Source organism: Carassius carassius, chromosome 21, assembly GCF_963082965.1.
Source record: "Carassius carassius chromosome 21, fCarCar2.1, whole genome shotgun sequence".
Classification (NCBI taxonomy): Eukaryota; Metazoa; Chordata; class Actinopteri; order Cypriniformes; family Cyprinidae; genus Carassius; species Carassius carassius.
Genome location: NC_081775.1, coordinates 19,402,839 through 19,412,440, shown reverse-complemented (window position 1 = coordinate 19,412,440; position 9,602 = coordinate 19,402,839). Strand labels below are relative to the sequence as shown.

The 9,602-nt window shown below is 38.7% G+C and overlaps 1 protein-coding gene across 1 annotated transcript; it reads right to left on the bottom strand.

The window, feature by feature from the left end:
* Positions 1 to 386: 386 nt before the first annotated feature.
* On the bottom strand, positions 387 to 7,826 carry LOC132097749 (amphoterin-induced protein 1-like). Its single transcript, XM_059503650.1, has 2 exons — positions 7,622 to 7,826; positions 387 to 4,524 (listed from the first exon to the last, which is right to left on the bottom strand). The coding sequence occupies exon 2, from the start codon at positions 4,397 to 4,399 to the stop codon at positions 2,909 to 2,911; it is 1,491 nt and encodes a 496-aa protein (XP_059359633.1). The 5' UTR covers positions 4,400 to 4,524; positions 7,622 to 7,826; the 3' UTR covers positions 387 to 2,908.
* Positions 7,827 to 9,602: the final 1,776 nt, after the last annotated feature.

Sequence of the window (9,602 nt, the reverse complement as noted above, 5' to 3'; positions counted from 1 at the left end):
GTTGCCCTTATAGTTAAAGTTGTGGTTTGGACTCCACTATTCGTAAAAAAATCGAATGATTATAACAGCTTTGTAGCTACTATTATAGTTACCATCATTGGTGTGAACAGTCTATAAATCGATTCTAAAGCTAATATAGGACAGTTATGAAAGTTAACATTTGCACAAGTGCTTCTAACATGAGCTGTTTGACATTCTGAGAGTCTGCAAGTCAATATGTTATTAAAATTCACCCTATTATTTCAACGAAAAAACTGTTTGTCTTTAGAATATTAATCAGAATGACTTGAATTTTTCCTGAAATAACTTTTTGTTGTTGTTGATTTTGGATGTTAACCAATAGCCAGAGCTATTGAGGCATTCTATTCATCAAACCCGCATTCTGATCTGAATCCATTCAGGTTTATAACGCCACTTTTCACAATTCAGTCGATTTTCTGCCCCACATTTTTTCTTGTTGAATATAACGTTTCACTTAGAAATAAATCTGATTACAAAAGGAAAACGGGCTGCGAACAGCAATTCACATTTACATTTCAAATTAATGCAACAGAGTTTTGGTACTTTGATGCAGTCTGTGATTATTCTTGAGATTTAATTTACTGACATGAAAAAAATTTTTGTGCCTAAATAACAACATATAATAGACAAATAGATGATCCAATTTCAAAATACATGACAGAGAAAGACCTTTACAGTCAGTGTCATTAAAATAGGTTTACCAATATCCAATAGTCACAAGTGGAATCAAGACAACTGTATAGGAATAACAATACACAGAAGAACAAGGAATCAGTTAAGTCTCTTTGGAACCTCAAGGGGAAAAAGGCTACCTAAAATGACACAATCTCATAAACACTGTAAAAACAAACACTGTTTGCACATACAAGAGCACAGATGTACTGTCAAATGTGGAGTAATGAGAAATAGCCAAGGACACACAGTTCAGAAGAACACACACGACAGGGGCGATAAGCTGCTGGATGTGGTTTTAGGGGGAGCACTTGGCTTTTCTGTCTCTTCGCGAACAGACCGCAGAGATCTCGGGCCTCCTCCCACAGCGCTCGTGATGGTAAGGCCTTTCCCTCCCCTCCACACTAATTTTGGATTGCAGCTGGGACCTGCAATCCAAGAGACCGTAACTGCCCATGACTGCAGTCTGCCGTAGCTGCTATTATCTGTCATTCCCTCTCCCTGAGATAACACTGTTTGTGAGTTCATCCACCTATCAAACATTTAATAGCTTCACCCACTCCCTCGCTCGCAAAACAGGATGTAATTACGATGTTACTAGGGAAAGAGGTCGGAGGAAACTAAGATTGCTCTCGCTGATCCCAACCAGACCCTGTTATAAATATGTGGTTATGGTTAACACGTGAGATGTTCCAGGAACACAATAATGGAAGTGGCGTTCCCGGAATTAAGGGTTCAAGAGACCATGTGCACTGGACGTTCTAAATCCACGTCTGGTTCTCTAAGATCATTGACTGGCATTCTAGAACAGTCCTACCATACCCTTCCAGTCCACCAGGACAATAATGTTGTAATCAAAATGCATAATGTTGATTTCTGGTTGGAATGCATCTAGTCATCTACCTTGAGCACAGCCAACAAGCTTCACGCATTACATTATGATTCATAGCAGTCTCTTTAGATTCCTATGGCATTGTATATGCAAATATAATATTGGTCTTTGAGAGATCACTGCTGTATGCCCGTAGTAATAATTTAGAATCTCAGAACATGAGGGAGATTCTGCTAATCACTGTGTTTTGACCAGAGTTCAAACTTCAAACTTGATTTTCTAATTCATTCAGAAACCTATAATGGTTTGAGCTAAAAATAATAATAATAATAATTAAAAATTCCCTCAGCCTTTGGCATTTTATTACATATGCGCTTCAGGGGCTTTAAATATGACATCCATTCTGACAATGGATGAGTCAGCACCAAGTGCAAATGAACGCAAAGTGAGAAGAGGTCTGAGTGTTCGAAACTGTTTTGGCTGTTGAATCCAGGCTCAAATCATCATTGCTTTAAAGATGAGAATTCAAGCAGATGGGACACGTCATTCTATTAAAAGATTGCATTAGCATTTCGGTTATATGTCACTCCCTGGTTGTCATGACAGATGAGCTCAAGCGGCTGAAAATGCACAGGTTCTGCATTTTTTATGTGATGGTTAATGGGTTCAAAAATGGCTGTATTTAAATATAGTTTCATATAGATGATAGTTTTATATTGGTATCCAGCATTTAAACTTCTAAAATTGCTAATAAAATTGGACTGAAAAAGTTTAGATTCAAACAACAGATCGAGTTTAACCAGATTTTTTTTTCTTCCCCTTACCGGATATAGGTGGAGAATGTTTCATATACAAAGTGTTTCTTCTAATGTTCCACAGAAACAAATACTTTTCCATCATTTTCTTGTGAATGTCCTCTCAAATGCATATGGCTTTACATAAAGTGGTAAGATTAGCATAAATTGTGGTAAATATAATTAGCTACAAGAGCTTCATTCTATATTCTTCTTAGCAGTCTGCAAAGCTCATGCTTATGATGTGATTATATAGTGGATGTATTAATGATTTAACGTCTCTCAACCTATAGCTTTCTAGCTTGATTATTGAGAAATTGCAAATTGCATTTGTTGTTTATCCATTATACTACCTCTAGTCTCACTTAGTGGGCTTAAACTCACAGGAACATCTAAACACTCCAAGTTTAGATTCCACTAATATGGCAAGACCTTTTCACAGTATATACTTAAGTGCTACAGATTAAAATGCTGGAAAGGTTTTGCAGAAACAGCCAAACACTGAGGATGGCAAACTGTGTACTTTAGTCTCTTAGTCCAGGAAAGCCACAACAAAGAACTGTCTCTAGCCAAAAAGACACATCCTCCCTCAGACTACAATGGGAGTATCAGAAAAGACCGAACTAATAGAGTCTGCCACCGATTTCTTCCGCTTTCCTTTTCCCTGCATTGCCTCCACATCCACTTCTTCATCTCCGTTAGGATTCACCTTTCCGTTCTGTCCCTGCAGGTCCTTGGAGTCTATGAAGGCCACGTGCCTGTTGAGCTCTGCTTTGGTTGCCATATCCTCGTGGGTCGGGGTGGCACTGAGCATGGAGGAGTGGATGCTGTCTTCATGCTGGTTCTTTTTGTCCTGGTCTGGACAGCAGAAGCAGCGGCAGGGTGTCAGGTACAGATAGATAAGTACCAGGACCACGCTGGCCAAGCAGCCCACCAGAGTGGTGTACGCAGTGTTGAGCGTATCACTGTTGCCATTGATGGTGTAGTTGTGGACTCTGACCACCACATAGAGCGTTTCGTTGAAGTATTCACTCACAGCAAAGCAAGTGTACACACCTGAGTCCTCAGGTAGTATCGATTTTATCTCAAGGGTGCCATTACTCACAAACTTGACATTATTTGTATCACTCTGGTTCCTGTCAGAAGGAACCATTATGTTTCCAGGCAGCATCCAGGTCTTGATCATATTCCGCTGTTTGGTATCACAGCTGAGGGTAAGCGTCTGCTCCAAATAAGCCTCTTGGTCGGTTTCTTTAAATGTGCTGCAGTTCATATGAGTGTTGAGATCATATAAACGCAGCACCCGTTTATCTGGGCTGGGGTGCACACAGGTGTGTTCGTCCTTGAAGTCCACAGCTGAATTGAGCCGTCGGATATACCAATGAGCCATCAAACTGTACAGCTCACAGTCGCAGATGAGGGTGTTGTTGTGGAAATACAGCCCGTTCTTGATCCAGGCCGGCAGCGGCTGGAGGTCTTGTATGGGGAGAACTTTGATCCGATTGGAAGACAAGTCCAACAGGCTCAGTTTGTCCAGACGGCTCTTGTCCTTGACGAGCTCCAGGGGGAAGCGGGACACCTGGTTCTGGCTCAGGTAGAGCTTCTGCAAGCTGTTGAGGCCTAAAAAGGCTGTGCGGTCGATCTGCGAGATCTGGTTGTTGTAGAGCAGCAGAACCTCCAGATGTTTCAGCGGCTCAAAAATGAACTCGTCTAGCTGTCGCAGTTTATTCGATGACAGATCCAAGTAGCGCAATTCCTGTACGAAAATGAACGCATCAGAAGAGATGAACGACAAACCATTGTGGCTGAGCAAGAGGTTGTGCAGGTTGGGAAGTTTGTGCTTGGTCCACTGTGCGCGTAGTCCGGTTATCTCGTTAAAACTAACGTCAAGCACAGCTGTGTAGTTGGGCAACTCGGACGGAACCATCGTCAAGTTCATCTTGGAGCAGCTGACGATGTTGCTGGCGCATATGCACTTTTTGTGACAATTCAGCGTCGATCCTCTGGACCTGGGGATCAGTGCGAGAATAAAGGACAAGCAGACAGCCCACTTAATGCACCACATTATGGAAGGGGGCATCTCTGACACGCAGTTAAATTGTGGATGTAGCAAGTCATAGAATCCTCTTCAGTAATGTGGCTGCGTAAATCCTTTCCACACTGTTTGAAGGAACAACTTGTGGGACTGATGATGCAAATTTAGAGCTACAAGACAAAAAGAAACAAAAGGGATTTATGTTTTATGTACTGTTTCAATAAACAAACTGTCTCAATTTTTTAAAGGGTTAGTTCACACAGATAGCAAAATGATGTAATTAATAACTTACCCTCATGTTGTTTCAAACCCGTAAGACCTCCGTTTATCTTTGGAACACAGTTTAAGATATTTTAGATTTAGTCCGAGAGCTCTCAGTCCCTCCATTGAAGCTGTGTGTACGGTATACTGTCCATGTCCAGAAAGGTAAGAAAAACATCATCAAAGTAGTCCATGTGACATCATGTGAGGGTCGGTTAGAATTTTTTGAAGCATCGAAAATACATTTTGGTCCAAAAATAACAAAAACGACGACTTTATTCAGCATTGTCTTCTCTTCCGTGTCTGTTGTGTGAGAGAGTTCAAAACAAAGCAGTCTGGATATCCGGTTCGCGAACGAATCATTCAGTTCACCAAATTGAACTGAATCGTTTTAAACGGTTCGCATCTCTAATATGCAGTAATCCACAAATGACTTAAGCTGTTAACTTTTTTAATGTGGCTGACACTCCCTCTGAGTTCAAACAAACCAATATCCCGGAGTAATGAATGCACTCAAACAGTACACTGACTGAACTGCTGTGAAGAGAGAACTGAAGATGAACACCGAGCCGAGCCAGATAAGAAGAATCGAGAAGCTGATGATACTGTGCATGTGTGATTCAGCGTGAAGCAGACTGACACACAGAGCGCCTGAACCGAACTGATTCTTTTGGTGACTGATTCTGAACTGATTCTGTGCTAGTGTTATAAGCGCGGGTAAACCGAAGGCTTGAATCAAGGGCAATCATCGCAAATGACGCCATTATGTCGAGCGCAAAAGAACCGGTGAACCGTTTTCTTCAACCGGTTTATTGAATCGAACTGTCCAAAAGAACTACTGGTGATCCGAAAACCGATACAAGCGGTTCTTGACTCGTGAACGAGTCAGTCTTTTGTTCGTTATCTGGCTCGGCTCTGTGTTCATCTTCAGTTCTCTCTTCACAGCAGTTCAGTCAGTGTACTGTTTGAGTGCATGCATTACTCTGGAATATTGGTTTGTTTGAACTCAGAGGGAGTGTCAGCCACATTAAAAAAGTTAACAGCTTAAGTCATTTGTGGATTAATGCGTGTTAGAGATGCGAACCGTTTAAAACGATTCAGTTCGATTTGGTGAACTGAATGATTCGTTCGCGAACCGGATATCCAGACTGCTTTGTTTTGAACTCTCTCACACAACAGACACAGAAGAGAAGACAATGCTGAATAAAGTCGTCATTTTTGCTATTTTTGGACCAAAATGTATTTTCGATGCTTCAAAAAATTCTAACCGACCCTCTGATGTCACATGGACTACTTTGATGATGTTTCTCTTACCTTTCTGGACATGGACAGTATACCGTTCACACAGCTTCAATGGAGGGACTGAGAGCTCTCGGACTAAATCTAAAATATCATAAACTGTGTTCCAAAGATAAACGGAGGTCTTACGGGTTTGGAACAACATGAGGGTAAGTTATTAATTACATAATTTTGCTATCTGGGTGAACTAACCCTTTAACCTGTTTAGACCCCACTGTCCATTTCTTTCTTTTTCGGTCATGTAGTAATCAAATCACAGAATGTTTAGATCGTTATAAAGTAAATGCTTAATTCATTGCTGCTTTTTGACAAAATATAGCTGTTTTGAAACTGTGGCCTGTGAATTAATAATAAGAAAATAATAACAATAATTATATTTTATTTATAATTTAGTTGAGTCATATTATCTGCAGACCATGCCTGATAAAAGTTATTATATGGATATTTTGTTTTCATAGCCATTCGCCTGTGAAAAATAATAGACGTCTATTGCACTACATTGCTCATGTATTGATATTCAACTTTTATGTCTATCTGAAAGTTGCCAAAGTTCTAGGTGGTGTGGCACTGTGAAGAAAAACAAAACCCCTGAGCTGGTCACCGTAAAAGTGCAAGTTTGAGAGGACGATCCAAATGACCGTCCCTGTAGATGTACATACTTAGCTATATAAATTATATTTATTAGTTCATCTTACGCTGATAAAATAAAATATAACATTTTTCCTTCAAAACTCTCTAGTGTAATTAAAAACATTATTTCTTTTTGACTCTATTGCCAAGTTTATGGTTGGTTAAAAACTGTTTTAGGATATGTTGTAGCTGGCAGAGCTTTTTGGACCAGAAAACAAACCAGTTATCATTTAGTCATAAGGTCATCAAACTAGTCTGTTACATGGTAACATGTCAAAGCTTGCGCCAACTAATGACCATAAACTACACGATTTTCTAACAAGGTTTCTAAGTAGAAAAATGCATGATATTGTTTTGTGTCATTTGGAACATAACTCGGGGCTGAACGAGTTAAGCTAACATGAATGAATGTGAAAACAGTATTGTCAGGACAAGCGCGCGCTCAACGCGCACAACCTTGCATGCGCATAGGTTTACAAACAAGCTCTGACCATTCCATTCAGATAAGAGTACGTGGCCCGCATCGCAGTATCTAAATGTACAACAACAATATGCGTTTTATTTATTATTTTTGTATTTATGTGTATGCATGTCGGGGGGAGGGGGGGTGGTGGGTGCTAATTTGATAAACGCTCGGGGCAAAACTCACTGTAAGTGTTAAGATCTAAGTGTTATGGCCTCAACGGACTCAACATGGTGTAGCATTGCACCATTTACAGTATCCATGCAGTAACCCGTGATTTTAATGGGATAAAAAGGACACAGTCCCAAAAAACGTATAAATATATTACCTGCATACTGTTATTCCTAAAAATTTAAGTTAATTATTAAGTAAAACATTGTCTCTTTTTATAAATTTCACATCAGTATGACACGTCTTTCCAATTTAAAGAAATTACAAAACAGAAACGACGAGGAAAAGGTGTAGATGTGTAGTCTTCGGAGAGACTGGAAATAAAAGGTTTCAGCTCGAGCGCAGAGCGACAAACGATGGCAGACGCACAGATAGAGCTGAACACAGGCAAGATTGTAGCATTACGTAAAGAAATAGATTCAACGCCATTTCTCATTACTAACCTTGAGAAGTATCACCGCAGAGACACATTAATCCCTTTAGAAAGTCCATTTCCCAAGGAGCGCTAGAGCTTTTCTATGATGCAGTGTGACTGAACGGGTGTAAATAAGCCCGCCGCAGCGCACACACCTCTGAACATCATCATCAGCAGCAGCAGCATCTCTCATGGGCGCATGAGCAGACCTGCACACACACACACACACACACACACTCCTACAGGAGCACTTGAGTCTGTGTCCTCATAGGCGAAGCATCCGAAGCAAGATTTTCGTTTTGATTTTGATCATTTTTTTTTAAATGGTAGCATTATTTGAGTGAGCACTATAATTACACATTTATTAAAGGATCTTATTATTTCTGGTCATTTTTTCTCAGTTCAATAAGAGCCTATGTTACAAACAGTAAACTATCTATCTATCTATCTATCTATCTATCTATCTATCTATCTATCTATCTATCTATCTATCTATCTATCTATCTATCTATCTATCTATCTATCTTAGCTTATTGGTGGGTCTTAGAACATGATTATGACCAGCTTATACCAGCTAAGCCACATATCATATTCCAAAACACAGAGTAAACATCTTTCAATGGATTTTCTGACAGGCTCAGGATTCACATTCTGACAGGATTTTCATGTTAGCTCAGGTCCATTAAATAATAATAACAAATGCAACTTTTTATTAGAATAATGTATTGGTAAATGTATTTGTATTACCATTAACTAAGAATGATAAATGGTTCATGTAATTTTCATTGTTAGTTCATCAAATGTTATCAAATGGAGCCCTAATGTAAAGAGTTATTTATGAAAAATTGCACAGAGCAATATACAATACAGAGCTTTAAATATTATATAAAGATTTGACACTTGCAACAAAGAAAGTAATAATCTCTTAAAGCAAGAGAGTAAGCGTAATTATTTTCCATGAAAACGCAGGAGAGTCGGTGAGAGGCTGACACTGATGCTCCTGCAGGTTTGTAATTGCACTCTTGCATACGTAATTGCATTAGTCCAGTCTTTAATTAATTGCCTTTCTCCTTTTGTCTCATATACAAATATCCCTTAAAACACCATCAGATGAATAAAATATCTGAATGCATCAACATGCTACCTAAAAATGCCAGTAAAAAATATTTCTGCAACTTCCCAGAATAGTGCCTCAGTGACTAATTTGCTAGACACATTTTAGCTCTTACTGATATCTGATACTGATATTTTAGCTCCACAGATACTGAGATTGTCTTCTCTGCTGACATGTTCTGCATTAGTTTATGTCTAATAGCATGACTCGGGTTGATTTGGAAGGTTACTGTGTCCATTTGGATGAGAGTGTGTTAGCTAAATTCATGTTCTTGCAATAACCATTCACATTGAAGACCTGCAAAATGGCATCAGGCTCTGTCATTCTTTCTTCTCTCAGATTCTCTCTCCAGCCGGAGCTTTTGAACTGTTCCATAAATCTTAGAGCCAGAGAACAAAGGTGATCACAGGAGATGTTTGCTGGAGATGTTGCAGAACTAAAGGATGAATCCATATAATCCTCAATAAATCATTCTCCCAATATCTAAACCATTCCAAATGCACAAAGATTTATTAATACCTAGATTATGCTTCTCATTAAAGGATTTTACAGTCTATGTTTATTATGAAAAGAGAAGTTAAATTAATTCAAATTTTAAAAGTAAAGGATGGTCCTATCAGGAACGTTTAACATCCATGGAAGCTTTCTATTCAACAAAAGGTTCTTTATAATAGAAGAAAACCCCCTTTTGGAAACTTTATTTTTAAGAGTGTAGGACAAGTTATACATGCATCAGGTACAGCTATCAGAATATAACAATTTTTTTACATTATATATATATATATATATATTTTTTTTTTTTTTTTTTAATTTTTTTTTTAAGATAATAGGGTCCAAAAAAAATAATTTTTCTTTTTAGTAACAAGATAAATAAAATGAAAAAAAAAAACATGTT